We start from the raw sequence: 17,309 nt of genomic DNA, 5'->3' as shown, positions 1-17,309 counted from the left end.
ACCACCCAATCACATAGAGCGAAGGCAGGGAGAAAATTTTCCCTAAATGTTCGGGTGACGCTAAATAGGGTATAAAACGCAGATAGTGTGACATAACAGAGAGGGTAAGGTCTGTAAATGTCAGTGGTCTTACCCAGCTGCCTGCAGCCTTTGCACACAACCACAGGGAGTGGCTGGAGCTTTTTCAGTATCCTGAGCCCCTGCTGTGAGGACGTTGTAGGCCGTGAGGCCCGTCTGCTTGGAGAGCCATGAGTAAATGCCTCACTTCCCTCTTCCTTGACCTCAGGCTGTTTGCCCGGCTGTAACAATGGCCTCAGTGTCCGGCCTGGTTTCTTGGCTGACGTTTCCCTGGATTCTGAGTGGGTTGGCACAGGGCTGCTGTTGGTCAATCCGGCCTCACGAAGAGTGGCACGCTCCCGGGGCCAGTCCTGGAAAGGGCTCTGCCACTCCTAGGGCCCGAGCCTCAGGCTCCCATCCCGACACATCCATCCAGGTGAAATGGGATTAAAATAACCGCAGGGGAGCTTCGAACAGGCCAACATACTACAAAAGAGTGAGAAGAACGGATGGAAGGGAGAGGGGAAGCTGTTTGGCCCGCTTCGAGGTTACAGTGTGTGTGTGTGTGTCTCCTGTATCACCCTGCTTTTACTGCTGTGACAAATCACCATAAACTCAGTGGTTTAAAACAAGACACATGTATTATCTTTATATTTGAAATCCAACACGGGTCTCAGTGGGTCAGAATCAGGCATCAGCAGGGCTGGTTCCAGGGAGAGTGTCTCTCAGCTTCCAGAGGCCCCTGCATTCCTGGGCGTGTGGCCCCTCATCCCACCTTCAGAGCCGGCAGTGCTCCGGTCCGCTTCCTTTCACACTGCACCTCCCTGGTCCTCCTGCCGTAGCCCGTCTCCCGCAACCACCGCTGGGGAAGGTTCTCTGACTGAAGGACCTGTGATTGGTTGGGCTCACCTGGACAACCAGGATAAACGCCGCATCTCCAGGTTCCTAGCCACAGTGACAACGCCGCTGTTGCTCCGTGAGGCCGCACACCCACAGGTTCCAGGGACCGGGGTGTGGAGATCTTTGGGGGCCATTATTCTGTTTACCCTTGTTTTTACTTTTTATTTTGTTGTTGGTGGTTTTGTTTGTTTAATATGGGCTGGCAAGCCACCCCTCACCCCACATACCCAAGACTGCTCTCTTGACTCCTGTGCACTGCACCAGAATCTAGCCCAGGTGTCTGGACAAGTCACTCACCCTTTCTGAGCTGATGAGAAATAGAGCAGATGTTGCCCAAGATTCCCTTCCCACTCTCACTTCCTAGAATCCCTGCTCCTGGTCCCAGTAATGGTGGGCTCCTCGAATTCCTGGCAATGACCTCCAACTCACCTTGTCAGAGGTTAAGTTTAATCTTAGGATCTTAATGTCCTTCTTCCCCTCCCCGAAACCCTGTGCTATTAACACATATAGTTGTATTTCTCTTCTATCTTCTCCATGTAGAACTATTGAATCTTTATACAAACCCTTTTTCTATTCTCCATAAAAAAATAAAAATTTAAATTCATAAAACATTGTCAATTAAACATTCATAGTTCCTTTGGATGAAAATGAATATAATACTCGCCCTCACCTAACACTGGCTCAGTCAGCCACTGAACAAATGTTTAATGTGTTCCTATGTAGCAGGCCTCCTGTATTTTTTTAAATATACTGTATTGATTTTCTACAGAGAGGAAGGGAGAGGGATAGAGAACTAGAAACATCGATGAGAAAGAAACATCGATCAGCTGCCCCCACTGGGGATGTGCCCGCAACCAAGGTACATGCCCTTGACCAGAATCGAACCTGGGACCCTTGAGTCCGCAGGCTGATGCTCAATCCACTGAGCCAAACCAGTTAGGGCAGCAGGCCTATTAAAGACGAATGTTCTAAGGGTGGACAAGACTCTGGGTCGCTCTACCTCTCCATTCAAGACCCAACTCCAATATGTGCTGTCCCAGCCCAGTCTCCAGGGAAGAGTGAGGGTTCCCTCCGTGCAGCCTTCCGCAGCCTCCGGTCTGTGGTCCCACAGTGTGATGTGGGGCAGGGCTAAAGGCTTTTCCCTTCCCATCCTCATTCAGCTCCTTCAGCCCCACCCGTCACAGGCCGGGGAAGCCTCACAGTTAGAACACCTTTGGGCATTTACCACTTATCATGAGTTCATGTGGAATGCTCAGTGCTATTTTAGCACAGCAGCCCCAGAATATTAGTTACCAAGAAGCCAGTGCAAAGAGATGTTAGTGAGCAGACAGGACTTTCTCCTCTCACCAGGGATGCAAGTAGAAATTAATCTTGGGGTGTTGAGCTGACCACAGCCTCCCCAACATCTCCACCTGGTGCTGAGCAGCCATAACTGGGCAGAGGGGGAAAGGACAGGGATGCAAAATCCTCCCAGAGGCCTGGCGAGGACTGAGAATGATTTCCCCAGGGAGGTGCCAGACCCCGGGGGAGGGAGCACTGAGCCCGGAGTGGTGGGCGAGAAGGCTGTGGGGAGAGAGGGGACCCGGTGCCCACCCTAGGGTGCCCTCTGCAGCTCCCCGAGAAATCCCTCCAGGAGGCCCGGGGGTATAAGGCCTTGCCCAGAGGAAGAAGGACTCAAACTGTGTGTGTTGCCTTTGGGGAGAAAGCCATAAGGAAGTGTCAGGAAAACTGATAGGTGAGGTACTGCAGAGGTTCCCAAACGTTTGGCTGACAGTTGGTGTTCTTAATGTCTCAGTGATTTTTCACCGCCCCACGCCGCCAAAAGAAATAGCAGCTAATTCCTGTTATCTAGTTAGATCCAGATGACCTATTGGGAGTAGCTGTGTGGTGTCCAACAGCTGTCCCTGCGTTTCCCTCACTCATTTAGACTAGGCCACAGCCCCCTAGCAGTTCGTTTTGGAGACTTGGGGTTCCTCGGCACACAGCTTGGGAACTGCCTTCCTAATTTTAATGCAATGGAAGCCTTCAATTTGAGGCCTTGGGTGCTAGAAAGCCTCAATCCCAGGCAAGACAAAGACCCGGCTGAGGACCTGAAAGAGTGGTTGTCTTGGTTTTCCCCACTTCCAGAGAGTAATCAGACTCACCGGAGGAACACAGAGGGTGGAACCTACCACAGGGATTAACATTGAAATGGTTGGTTCTCTTTCTCTTCCCCTGCACCAGCCTGGGTTCCTGAAGAGCAGGGACATCTTCTCCATCTCTTACTTTGTCTCCAGTGCAAGGTGGGGACTCAGTACATTTTTGCTGAATGAATGAATGGCTGCATGGTTACGTCCATTTTTTTAGAAGATAAGAGCTGATCAACAGCTCTACCTCCCACACCTGCTCTAGGCTCCTTCCTAACAGGCCCCGCCCACAGGCAAGAGGCCCCTGGACCTGTGCTAACTTTCTCCTAAAGCTTCACTGGAAAAGCAATTTGGCTGCAAACCAAGACCAGAGTGGGGTTGAATTGTTTCGTATCTTTCCACCAGATAATGTGTGTTTTTTTATGACTTGTCACCCTTGTCCCCAGAAACTTTTAGTTTCAACAAGCAACTTAAAAACAGATTTCTTTATGCAATGGTTCTCCTTGGAGGTGTCCCTCAGAATCACCTCGGGAGCTTTCTAAAATTCAAATTCCTGGCCTCCTGCTCCCAAGTTCTGATGCATAGGTCCATGGAGGAGTTTTTGCAGATAGCTATTTTATTTTATTTTTTAATTGTTTCCAGGTGACTGGCCCACACCCGAAACTCGCAATAACCTCACCAGCTGTCAGATGGCCACTGACCTCGCCTGAGCCCGGCGGTGGAAAACAGGCCAGGTCTTAAAAAGGAGCCTGGTGGCCAGGAAAGAAACCTGAGAAATAGGTTCCCCAGCACCTCCCTGGGCGGGGCCTCCTGGCTTCCTTTTCCTTCTGCTGGTTCTCTGCACCCAAGGACACCTTTAGCCTCATTTCCTGACTTTACAAGCCTCGCCTGCGGTGCTGCCTGAGCAGGGGACAGGCAGGAATGCAGCAGACGGGACTCGCTCTCCTCGCCTTGGCTGCCTGGGCTGCTCTTCGCCCCTCCGCAGGTAAGTGGGGTGCCTGCTTCCAAGCCTCCAGTGGAAGGGGGGTGCCTCCCAGAATAGAGGGGCTGCCAGCAATTTGGAGCAGGCATTTCTGTCTTCAGCTAGGAATTTTTAGTGATCTACAAGAGGTTGGCATATTCCTGATCAATTCCCGATCTCCAAGAATGTTCAGGAAGGAACCTCATGTGAACAGGAGTGTTAGTGATTTGCTTACCTGGTAGATGAGGTCAACTTTGAGCTGCGTTTTCTTTTCTGAGGAGAGAGTCTTAGAAAATTCCCAGGGAGAGGCTGGGGGCAGAGCCCCTCTTATTCATCCGTCGCCCCCTCACCCTAACCTGCTACACTGTCTGCGTGCAAGGTGCATGTTCCTGGAAGAAGACAGACTCTTTAGGGTTTGGGACGTTGCAAGTTTTCTGGACACAGTCAGCTCTGTAGATGCTGAAAACCAAAACTTCAATCGGATCTTTAAAAGGGATGCAGGCCCTAGCTGGTTTGTCTCAGTGGATAGAGCATCAGCCTGTGGACTGAAGAGTCCGAGGTTCAATTCCAGTCAAGGGCACATGCTTGGGTTGCAGGCTCAACCCCCAGTAGGGGGCATGCAAGAGGCAGCCAATCAATGATTCTCATAATTGATGTTTCAATCTCTCTCTCCCTCTCCCCTATTCTCTGAAATCAATAAAAAATATTTTTAAAAGGGGGAGGGATGTGGGAGACTGACCTATACAAATTATAACCAAGAGAACTTAAGCAGTGAGCTGCTAACACATAGATGGAGATGATAACTGCGTTTGGACTGGAGGCGATCTTTTCTACTGTGTTTAGGAAACCCGAACACAGGTGCTTAAAGCTTGACTGAGCTCTCGCTTTTGTCCCCATCTCCTTCTCTGAAACTTTACCCTGCAAAGATTCTCTAAATCCAGACCAGACGTGAAGTATGAGTTTTATTTGATCTGCTTTTGAAAATGTAAAAGCCAACAGACCAATTTCACACCCACTCCTCACACATACAGGTATGCAAATTGGATTTTAAATCTCCTCTTGAACAATCAGATCTGGCCACAATGCACGGCTGCTTCCTGGTGGCCTGTGTCTGGGGACTCCAGTGAGGTGCACTGTGCTCTGGATGTATGTTACCGAGCACAGGAAAAATCTGATCAATCTCTTCTTCATTCCTATCAGTCTATTTTATCAAGACAAAGACAAACAGTTTTCATATGTTTCTGTAAAATTTTTCAGAAAAATTCACCATTGAAATTTCAGGGCTCCCTTTCACTGTTTCTCAAAGGTCTGCCTGCTGAGGCTTTATCTAAACTAGTGCGTTTTGGCAAATGTTTATTCACATAAGTATCTCCCTTCAGCCTCCTGACTGGGTTCCAGCTGTCCCCACAGCAGCAGGGGCCGCACCGCCTGCAGGACCGGGGAGGGAGGGCAGGCGGAGGGCACAGGGCAATGAGAAGCCCTGCCAGGCCCAAGGCCCAGGGTCCCAGGGACTGAGTCCTGCCAGAGAGGGGGGAGGAGCACACAGAGGTGTTTGAAAAGGAACAGTGGTGCCCGGCCAGCATGGCTCAGTGGTTGAGTGTCGACCTATGAACCAAGAGGTCATGGTTCCATTCCTGGTCGGGTTGTGGGCTCGATCCCCAGTGTGGGGTGTGCAGGAGGTAGCAGGTCAATGATTCTCTCTTGTCATTGATGTTTCCATCTCTCCCTACCTCTCTTAAATCAATAAGAATTTTTAAAAATTTTTTATTACATGTACTTATTATTTTTTAAAATATATTTTTATTGATTTGTTGTTTTTTTTACAGAGAGTAAAGAGAGGGATAGAGCATTAGAAACATCGATGAAAGAGAAACATCGATCAGCTGCCTCCTGTACACTCCCCACTGGGTATGTGCCCACAACCAAAGTACATGCCCTTGACCAGAATTGAACCTGGGACCCTTCAGTCCACAGGCCGATGCTCAATCCACAGAGCCAAACCAGTTAGGGCAAATTTACTTATTTTTTAAAGCAAAGGAACAGTGGTGATGAAAGAAAGAAAGGGAGCTTCTTGGGTTAATCTCAGGGTTTTCCCTAAGGCCGTTGGGTCGAGGAAAATCACATTGTCTGAGAAGCCCTCACTCTGCCCTTTCAAAGTAAGTGATGGGTTAAAATATGGAGGGGAGGCCCGAGACCAGCTTTGGAACTGAGAGGGGCAGCCCCACTGCTTCCCGTGGCCAACGTCAGTGTCTGTGTCGCAGGTGCCCTGTGGAGGCCGGCGGGGATTCAGCTGGGCAGGCTGGGGAAGGCCCGGGAGGGAGCGGGGGAAGGAGGGAGGGACACTGAGTGGCCTTGGCCATTGTCCAGGCTGGGGGAGGGAAGAGGGAAGTGGCCTGCGCCAGTTTGGGACACAGGGAAATACATGTTGTTCCTCTAGGCATTAACTGTCCCCTTATCTTAATGGTCCCTTTAATGGCCACTCTGGTGTGATGGCCCAGTGATTGGCATTCCCAAAGTGTTCCGGCATCAATCAGGAAACAGCCGACTTGCCCACAGTTAAAAGCCTTGGATTCCACCCAAAGACAAGAGGGCATACTCCACACCCGCTGACACAGCTACCGGCTCCCAGAACTCAATGTTGAGCCCATAAAAATGTCTCTCGTGCACTCTCTGGGCCTGAGCCAGATTACTTAGAGCCACGGTCTCAGGTTTGTGGGCCTGGCTGTGTCCACCAGGTGCAGGCTGGGGATTCCTTCTGACTGGCAATCCGCTGCCTCAGGGTAGGATGGCTCCTCACTGCACAGATACTGGCTGGAGACCGCGCTGTTTGCATCCTTAAAGAAAAGTAGCTTTTGTTTGTTTTAACCACAGGAGACTCACTAGGGAGGGTTCCCAAGAATACACATTTGTGCTCAGAAGTTCTGCACAGTTTTCAAGGGAGGGATCCTGCACCCTTTAGCTTACCGACTGAGCTCCAGACCTTGGAGACGGCACAGCCATGGCTCACCTTAAGGTGAAAAAAATCACTTGGTCAGCCCTCCAGTTTGCAGGGGCAAGTTTTTCCGACAGAGTTGTCTCAGTGGAGGCGCTCGGCTCCGAAGCCACCGGGAGGGGCGCTGCTGGCTGCTGTGCTCTCCAGAGCCTGGTGCTAGAGAAGTGCCCTTGCTTGAGCCAGGAAAACCCTCTCCCTGCAATGTCTCTCTAGCGCCCTCTGCCGACAAAGTGCAACGGCACGACAGCTGGCGAAGGAAACGTCTTTCAGGGGCCCATCTTCATTTTAATTTCACAGAATTGGCCAGTAGGATGACTTTGAAGTGGAGGGGCAATACATCGACACATCCCACAGGCACCGAATAGACACCCGGGTGCCTACTGTGGGGCAGGGACTGTGCTGCATGTTGGCCTCCGGGTGTGTTTTTTTCTGTTTGTTTCCACTTATTGGGTATGTACTATTTGTCACTCCTGGTCTAAGCACTTAAGTGTACAAACTCATGCAATCTCCACAGCAACCCTGTAAAGTAGTGCTATTACCCATCCCTAATATTACAGACAAAGAAACGGAGACACAGAGAATTAAGTAACTCACCCAGCATCAGCTAGTATGTGGCAGAGCCAGGAATCGAACCTGGTTGGCTGTCTCCATATGCTCAACTGTGCGGTCACACCTCTCAGTGTATCTCTGCAGCCCCAAATCACCCACCCACTTCTGGGCTACCCCCTGGCCACTCCAGTGTCCATGCTGTGGGAAGTGCTGGGGGCCAAGAGGCTTCATATTAAGGTAAAGAAAAACCCTCATCACTCTCCATTACCCAAACATTGTCCCAGGTTCCAGAAAGCACCAGGGAGGACTTTATTTGGGCTTAGCATTTCGTGCATCATGGCTTGGTGAGTCCTTCCTGCCTGCTTGGTGGCAGCAAAGGACACCTTTGTTTGTAGGCATCCATGTGTGATGTGTAACATGTCTCCATAAGGCATGAAGTCCACTAGAATGGGGAAGTGTGTCTCTAACCAGCCACATTCGGCTCATTGTGTTTATGCATTGCCCTTCTTAAATTGCAGTCATAGACTTGAGATACTGCCAGCAGCCAAGTGAACCTTTCTCGTCATGTCTTCTTTACCCCAGGAGTTCTCTCTCCAGCAATGGCAGGTGTCTTTGCCCTGTTTTCATGTTGCTGTGCCCTTTATACCAGTGCATTTCCGATAAGCCCCTGACTGATGCCATTGCTGCAGCTCTGGGGACCACACGTGAGTAGCAAGAGATTGTGCAATATATCCAAGGAAGAGAGGAAGCTGGTTTACGTCTCTACAGTAACAGGATCCTTTCCCTAAAACCCAGAACCTAATTTTTATACCCCAGGTTTGATGTGTAGTGCCTTAGTATTCCTCTTAATATGTCTTGAACACAGAACTCTCTAAGGCCTTTAGTGACCAAGGGTTAGGGGAGGGGCTAGGGGTGAAGGGGATCAACTGACAGAACCAAATCAGGCACATTCATAGCAAGTCACTCATTCCACTTAATACTGGAAACCACAATGATAACAACTCAGAACCAACAGAATCAATAGCAATAACACCATAGTTAATAAGACAAATAGTAATGCATTTCATGAGATACTAATATCTTTAAAACATTAAGTATAATGGACAGATAATTTATTTTATATTGAGTTGACCCCTAATTGCTTGAGGGTAGAGGGATGGTATGTTTCTAAAAGGCACTATTTGGTACATAAGACCTTGATAATCTTTTTTTCTTAAAAGAATGAAAAAATATTCAAATGGCATTAAAAGCCTTAAACAAGGCAAAATGAGACATACAGGACTACAACAGAACTTGGTTCAGCTCAGGAGACATTTATGTAGCATTAACTGTAGGCTCTGTGCAGTGGTGTGGGTAGAAAGATGTCCTGAGGGAGTCTTAAAAGACAGTCATATGGACCCTTGATTTTATATATAGGAAAGCCAGGGAAGCCAGGGGACCACAGGTTCATGTGGAGAATGGGCAAAACTGGAAGAAAGGAGGCAACTGGGGAGCTCAGTAGGCCCAGAGCCAATGAATGAGGTCTTGAACTTGGGCAGTGGAGGAGGGATGAAAAGGGAGAGGCAAATCTGAGCAATGTTCAGGAAGTAAAACTTACAGGAGTTTGTGGCAGGCTGTGGGTGCAGGAGGTTGGAATGACATGCGGGGTTTTGGCTTGGGTGATTGTAAATGATGGTTAAGTGAGATGAGGAAAGGAGTGAAGTTAAGACGGCAGGAGAGAATGTCTTCGGTTGAGCATTTATTAGGTTATTAGCCTGTGAGATATCCAAGTGCATGTTGAACAGCAGTTGGATATATGTCAGGGTCTTGGGGTAGAGGTTAAAGTAGACAAAGATATTTTGAAGGTACTGACAAAGCATGAGAAGATATAGATGGAAAAAAAGTAGAAAGTCATGGATGGAGCTTTGAGAAATGCTAATTATTGAGGAGTGGACCAAGGAGAGGGGAAACACTGGCAGATGTTACCCACGGAGCCTGCCTGGTCTGGGCTTCACTGGCCCCTGGCATTATGATGGTCTGATCCCCCCTCCCCCAACCAGTTTTGGTCTTGTCTGACAGTCATGACAAGTTTCTCCCATGATTCCCCAACCCAAACATTCTTTTTTTTAAAATATATATTTTATTGATTTTTTACAGAGAGGAAGGGAGAGGGATAGAGAGTTAGAGACATCGATGAGAGAGAAACATCGATCGGCTGCCTCCTGCACATCTCCTACTGGGGATGTGCCCGAAACCAAGGTACATGCCCTTGACCGGAATCGAACCCGGGACCCTTGAGTCCACAGGCCGATGACCTATCCACTGAGCCAAACCGGTTAGGGCTACGCAAACATTCGTGATAATTCTGAAATTGTGGGTCCTAGAGAAGAGTCCTTCCCCTCTAAGAATCGGGGCGAGGTGGATTGATAGGGTAGAGAGGCTGGTCTCCCACAGGGTCAGAGGCCCTACCTGCTGGGCAGGTGCTGCGAACCCACTCCCTGTCCTCTGGTGCTCACCTTCGTCCCCCAGAGGACTGGCCTTAGCCAGCAGGTGCTGCTCTCATAAATCACCTGTCAGGGAGCTGTTGGGCTGACACTCTGGAGTGTCCTTCCCAAAGCAAAGGGGCATCTCCGGAGAATTAGGGGAGGGGGTCAGGGTGGGGTGGGGATGGGGGGGTGAAGGGGATCAAGCCTCACAACAAACCTCAGATCTTTGCTTGTTCATACCTCTGGGCCCTGCTGCTTTGTCAAGCCCGCTCTGCAAGACCTCTCTCTTATTTGCAATGATTTTCTCACATTCCCCTCTCAGGAACCCCTACTGCATCAGTAAGGGTGAATTCCTGTGTGAATTCCTGTTTTAGGACAAAAGCAGGTTCTTTCCTTGGGGTTCCTGGCCTCCTGCAATGGTGGCATTCAAGGTGGAAGTTTTTGTAGAAAGGCTTAGTTTTCTGAATTCCTTATCAGCTTGCTTCTACAAACAAGTAAATGTATCATGGATAAAAACGATGTCAATGCAGAAGAAATGTCAACTAATTCCGTTTTCAACTTTACTGCCTCTGCTAAATCTCTCTGGTGTGGAAATCAGAGGAAGTTGCTGACCTCTCTTTAAAAATGGAAATATTCTGACTGAAGACTGCATGAGAAAACCTCTAGGGGGCGACATTGTCCAAAAGAACCTTCCCATTGCCCTAGTCCAAGCCACCCTGATACCATTCTTCATTGCCTAACTCCTCAAGAACTTTCAAAGGATTCTAGCGTTATATGTATTTCAGAATTCCTCATTAGGGCACCAGTCACATCTGCCAACATGACTACTTCTCGAATTGATGTCAGCACTCAGACAACTCAAACTCTTAAACACACAGGTGAGCTTATGACTCAGAAAGCCATTTCCTCTTTTATGGTTTCCTGGGTCACAAGCCGGCAGTGGTCTGTGTATGAGCTCTTTGAAGCTAGTAACTCTTTGTCTTCTACCTCCATCCCTAGCATAGTGACTCACACAGAAGAAGTCATAGACATAGTCATAGCTATGTCATATAGACATAGCTAGTGATGCGCTCTGTAAGAGTTCACATAGTGATTCTTATATAGTAAGATGGACACATGGATAAACTCCCAAATTTAGGGGGATATTAAAACAGTTCGACTTGGAGAATAAGCAGCACAGCATAGCTAGAGGGGAAAAAAAACCCAATTAGTTTGAAGAAATAAATGTGTTAATAAGTGTAAGGACAACCAATGTGCGGTTCTCCTATAGCATTTTTTATAAAGTTGAAATATAATTCACCTACCATAAAATTCACCATTGAGTGGTTTTCAGTGCCTTCGCTGAATTATGCAATCATCACCTCTAATTCCAGCACATTTCATCGCCCCCAAAAGAGACCCCGTTCCTGTAAGCAGTCACTCCCCACCCCCACCCCAGCCCCTGGACACCACTAGTCCACTTTCTGTTGCTATGGATCCGCCTGTTCTGGACACTTCATATAAACGGTGTCAGACAGTATGTGGCTCTTTGAATCTGGCTTCTGCCCCTTACGATCCCACCACACAGTGAACGTGCCTGTCAACATGTCTGCTGTGTTGTGATTACTTGTTTAACTGCCTTCCTCCCTCGAGTGCAGACACTATGCCTGGTTTATTTCTGATGCAGAGTTCAGGGCTGGCACAGAGGGGCCCTCGATTCCTCTTTGCTGAACGAACGATGCTTTTCCTATTCCAGTGAATCTGGTTGGGTGGCGTTGGGTGCGCCTTACACACACTCCTTACACCCTGTAACAGCTCTGAAAGTTCTTACTGGCTCTAGATTGAGAGGGGAGCAGAGAGATCCCTGTGGCATGAAATAGCTTGCCCCGGGCAATGTCAACATTTTCCTTTCTTGGGCTGCCCCAGGTCTGGGTGACACCAACTGAGAACAGAAGTGAGGCTGAGCAGAATTTAAGAATTTATTTGGCTTATGTGGGTGTATTCCAACTACATCTATTCATTTAAATGCATGGTTTAGGAGTCATTGAAGACATACATTTTTGTAAGTGAATTCGTGTAGATATATACTTAATGTCTACTTGGAGGTTGTATGTATGTGTTAATTCCCGGAGAATTGAGATATAGATGTCCTGGGCTGCAGCTAGGTTGTCACTGATTTATATCAAGCTGAGATTCTCTTCTGAAAGGAGCAGCACTGAGCTGTGAGGACAGGATGGGGGGTGGGGGGGGGAGCAGGTGCAAGTCTTTCTTTCTGAGGTCAAGGCACTTTCCCCAGGCCCTGGACAAGGCCCGAAGTCACTGCCGAGCCTGCTCCTTGGACTGTCGTTGATAAGAATCTTGCCAGAGGAGACTTGTCCCTGTTTAAAACACCAGATTCCTCAGATGTGACTCAGATTCTGTGAGATAAACAGTCTTCTCTTCTCTTCCACACCAGGGTTCTGGGTATGAAGTTCCTGCTACTAGGAATGTCCCCCCCCCCCTTTCAACCAGTGAATGCTGACCCCTCCTCCAAAACTGAGTCCAAACTTCACGTCCTTTGATGCCTCCCTGCTGTAGACCAATTCCAGCATGTCATAATTTCTAGAGTTTCATCAAAATGTTGATGAAACTTGGGGACTCAGGGTTGAGTCACACATGTAGTCACCATCTGGGAATGGCTAAAGGCATTTCCCCAAACCTGAATAGGAAACTGATTGTGGTTGCCAGACAGCTAAAGGGCATCTTAATCTACATGTCATTGCCTCCTACTGGCCAAACACCTGAACAGCCTTAGGCTATTCCCCAAACTGACAATGCTTTTGTACCCTTTGAAACCTTACCCTTTGAAGTGTATTATCTCCACCTTGCCTTAGGACAAATTGTGTTAATAAAAGCAAGGGTCCTAGACAAGGAGGGAGTCTTCAGTTCCTTTGGCTGGAGGTTATAAATTGGGGCTAAATATTTCCACATCTTTTCCTCTGTGTGTATGTATATTTTTAATGAAGACGGAATCGTTTGTAGTTCTTATATTGAAATTTGCTTTTTGCACTTAATAAATTATGGAATTCGTGTGTTAACATATATAGACCTACCTCATCCTTATAATGTACCATTATGTATTTAACTACTGGTAGACACACAGATGGTCTCTAATGTTTTGCTCTAGGGAATGCCTGTGCCCCTGTCTTTATGCTTGTGGGAGCCCCAAAAGCACAGTTTTGAGAAGTGCATTTACAGTGCGCCAATGCGGTTATTCCCTGAGCATTTAGTTCCAAGTCTGTCTCCTCTACCACAGCCTCTTGAGGACAGGGACATATTGTTTTATGTATTTTTTGTACCCCCCAGTGTATCATTGTGCCTGGAACTGTTCGGCGAATGTTTATTGAATAATTAAATGAATAGTCCTAGCTGGTATTGCTCAGTGGATAGAGCGTCGGCCTGCGGACTGAAGGGTCCCGGGTTCGATTCTGGTCAAGGGCATATGCTGGGGTTGCAGGCTCGAGGCAGTTGATTAATGATTCTCTCTCACCATTGATATCTCTCTCTCTCTCTCTCTTTCTCCCTTCCTCTCTGAAATCAATAAAAATATATTTTAAAAAATTAAATGAATAGATGAATGAATGGCAGTGGAAAATTTTGGTGCCCAGAGAGTGAGTCACCTAGATAATCTTATTTCACGTCCTCTCTACTCCATCGCTGAGAGGAGCCTGTCTCCATGTGGGCGGAGCATGGACTCAGAGGTCTTCTCCCCTCCCGAGGGAAGGCGCTTCTATTGCTTACAGCTGACACCATAGAGCGGCTTAAATCATTTCTTTCAGCCTCACATTCTAACCTCTGTCTGTTATTACCAGGCTGCACCTGCAGCCTCTTGGTTTTAATTTCTAATTTTTTTAAAAGAAATGTACTAGCACAGTGGTTCTCAACCTTGGCTGCACATTAGAATCACCTGGGAATCTTTTTAAAATCCTGATTTTAAAAAGGATGAGGCCCAGAAATCAGGATTTTAAAAAGATTCCCAGGTGATTCTAATGTGCAGCCAAGGGTGGACAACATGTAATTAGCCCCCCTTTTGAAAAAAAAGAAGTAGGAGAGTGCTGTGCGCCTGTGGCAGGCAGGAATCTGCGGACACACACTTAGCAGGGGTGCGATTTCCCTTCACATTTGTGTTGCCCTCGTCCCCTTCCCTCTGGGTAAGGTCAGCCCCTCCCAGCTTGACTTCCTGCCGCAGTCTCTCCCCACTTTAGTCCATCGTGCTTATCACCGCAACATGGGTTTTCCTAAAACCCTTCCCCTTTCTCAATTCTTTAATGGTCCCCATTTCAGAGAAGCGAAACCTCCTGAGGCTGACATTAAGGCCTCCGTGGTGTGCCTCATGCTCCCCGTCACTCACCTTCCTAGCCGCTCGATCCAGACAGCGGTCTCTTCTCTACGCCTTGTGCTTTCCAGCCTCAGGACTCTTTTTGTTTGTTGGTTTAAAGTATTACATATGTCCCCCCCATCCCCCATTGACCTCTTCCAGCGGCCCCCTCCCACCCCAGGCCTTCATGGACTCCTGACCATGCACTTGCTTTAGTCTGGATAAGTCTCCATTTTTCTCTAGCCATTGAATCCTTCAGGATTCGGCCAAGTCCTTCCCAGGTGGGGACTTTTTTTTTTTTTTTTAAACAAGGCCATGTTTTGTTTTTTTAATTGATTTCGGAGAGGAAGGGAGAGAGACTGAAACATCAACAATGAAAGAGAATCACCGATCATCAGCTGCCTCCTGCACGCCCCCCACCTGGGGACCAAGCCCGCCACCTGGGCATGTGCCCCGACTGGGAATCCAACCGTGACCTTCTGGTTCATAGGTGGATGCGCAACCACTGAGCCACACCGGCCGGGCCATTTGTGACCCTCCTGAGCTTGAGAAGTGGACATCTCTCTTTTTTAAAAATATATTTTATTGATTTTTTACAGAGAGGAAGGGAGAGGGATAGAGAGTTAGAAACATCGATGAGAGAGAAACATCCATCAGCTGCTTCTTGCACACCCCCTACTGGGGATGGCCCGCAACCAAGGTACATGCCCTTGGCGGGAATCGAACCTGGGACCCTTCAGTCCGCAGGCCGACGCTCTATCCACTGAGCCAAACCAGTTAGGGCTAGGTGGGGACTTTTAAACCTGCTCCAGGGCCCACGTGGGGCTCTCTTCAGAACTGTGTCAACCTGCTTCTTCCACCTTTTACCAAGTCCGTCTGCAGCCCCAGCACATGGCTGTCCAGAGCGGCTTTCCTCTCTTCATTCGGTTTGAGCTTCATCTGTACTTAGTTTTATCTCCCCCCATTCAGTTAGGTTCTGGAAGGTAGAGCCGGGACCTGCTCCGGGTCTGCCACCAAGCCACCCGTGGGTCCCTGTCGGCCCCTCGCTCAAGTGGATTAACATTCTGTTTCTCTGGAGTCTTTTTTTTTTTAAACATACTTTTATTGACTTCAGAGAGGAAGGAAGAAGGAGAGAGAGATAGAAATATCAATGATGAGAGAGAATCATTGATCGGCTGCCTCCTGCACGCCCCGCACTGGGGATCAAACTCACAACCCTGGCATGTGCCCTGACTGGGAATTGAACTGTGACCTCCTGGTCCAGAGGTCAACGCTCAACCACTGAGCCACACCAGCCAGCCTCTCCGGAGTCTTTTTTTTTTTTTTTTAATATATATTTCTTCATTGGTTTCAGAGAGGAAGGGAGAAGGAGAGAGAGATAGAAACATCAATGATGAGAGAGAATCATTGACCGGCTGCCTCCTGCACGCACCCCACTAGAGATTGGGCCCGCAACCCAGGCATGTGCCCCTGGCGGGAATCGAACCTGGGACCCTTCAGTCCGCAGGACGACGCTCTATTCACTGAGCCAAGCCGGCCAGGCTCTCCGGAGTCTTTAAGATGTGAACCAGGCGGTTGTTCTACAAACTGTAAGGTGTGACATGTGCTTTCTTATCCTCTTTCAGCCATACTTCCCATCGCCTCCAGCTGCTGCACTGCGGTTTCCCATCACGTCCCCAGGCGGCTCCTGGACAGAGTGCACACGTGTCGCATCCAGAGAGCTGACGGGGACTGCGACTTGGCGGCGGTCATGTGAGTACCCGGCGGCGGGGAGGCCTGCACCTGTGGGGTCTGCATGGGAATGGCCTGGGAGTAAGCGTCTCCTTGTTCTTTCTATCCGTGACCTTTTTCTTGCCTCTTTGGCAGCCTCCATGTCAGGCACCGGAGGATCTGTGCCAGCCCGCACAGCCACACTGTTAAGCAGTGGATGAAAAAGCAAGCGGCCAAGAAACATGCCAACGGCCACGCTTGCCACACGAAGAAGCACCATGGTAAGAGGCACAGCCACGGGGCACACCCGGCGAGACCAGGCACGCGGCCCCCAAGCTCCGTGTTGGAGAGCGAACCAGCGACCCTGTGAACAGATTCCTGCCGGGAATGTGGCCGGGGCTGGGTATGCATTGCTCATGGGAATGTTCCTTCTTGGGAGCCAAGAGGGCAAAAAACCCAGTGATACAGTATGCAAACGTAGCCAATAATACACTCAACTGAGAAATGACATGAAAAGATAATGCAAAACTTCATATAATATTTTAAGAGCACAGCATACAGATACAATTTCTTCAACTTTATTCTATAAAGTTTTCCAAACCTACAGAGAACTTGAAAGAATGGTAATATGAATCCCTGAATACCTGTCATCTAGATTAATCATTGTTAATATTTGCCATACTTGTTTTTCTCTCTATTTTTGTGTGTGTATATAAAACATTATATATGTAAATATATACATTTTTTGGTAAACCACTGGAAAATAACATAAACATTATGATACTTCACGCCTAAATTTATTTTTACTGGTACAATTTGGCATCCCTCAAGAACAAAGACATTTTCTATAGGATCACATTATCAGCTTTATACCAAAAAAAAAAAATTACAGTTACTTATCTATATATTTCATGATCAAATTTCTCCAACTATTTCCAGAATATTTCATATAGTTTTTTCAATCAATCAATCAATCAAGTTTCACATATTGCATTTAGTCATTATATTTCTTTAGTATATTTTAATCTAGGAAAGTTCCTTTGCTCTTTTTCTTTCTTCCCATGGCATGGATATTTTTTTAGAAGTCTGTGAGTTTGTTTCCTCGTGATCATGCTCAGGTTGAACATTTTCAGCAAGAATGCTTCCTGTATGGATTTGTATATTTCTTCTCATTATTTAGAATTTATAAACATTAAAGCTCATTTTCTACATA

General features: G+C 47.9%; 1 protein-coding gene across 2 annotated transcripts in view; it reads left to right on the top strand.

Moving 5' to 3' along the window:
• The window catches only part of CCL28 (C-C motif chemokine ligand 28), a 27,201-nt gene extending 9,892 nt beyond the window's left edge, over positions 1-17,309 (top strand). Inside the window, exons 2-4 of one of the 2 annotated variants that reach the window (XM_006095379.3) lie at positions 3,726-4,068; positions 16,012-16,138; positions 16,253-17,309. In XM_006095379.3, coding sequence (XP_006095441.1) covers positions 4,005-4,068; positions 16,012-16,138; positions 16,253-16,466 — 405 coding nt within the window. In that variant the 5' untranslated portion in view covers positions 3,726-4,004 and the 3' untranslated portion in view covers positions 16,467-17,309. Of the gene's footprint in view, positions 1-3,725; positions 4,069-8,152; positions 8,290-16,011; positions 16,139-16,252 lie in introns of those variants that run through there. The other variant, XM_014461416.2, reaches the window with a different exon arrangement.

Source organism: Myotis lucifugus, unplaced genomic scaffold, assembly GCF_000147115.1.
Source record: "Myotis lucifugus unplaced genomic scaffold, Myoluc2.0 scaffold_153, whole genome shotgun sequence".
In the NCBI taxonomy this organism is placed as follows: domain Eukaryota; kingdom Metazoa; phylum Chordata; class Mammalia; order Chiroptera; family Vespertilionidae; genus Myotis; species Myotis lucifugus.
Note: the sequence above shows the minus strand (reverse complement) of the source record. Positions and strands in the feature narration are given on the sequence as shown.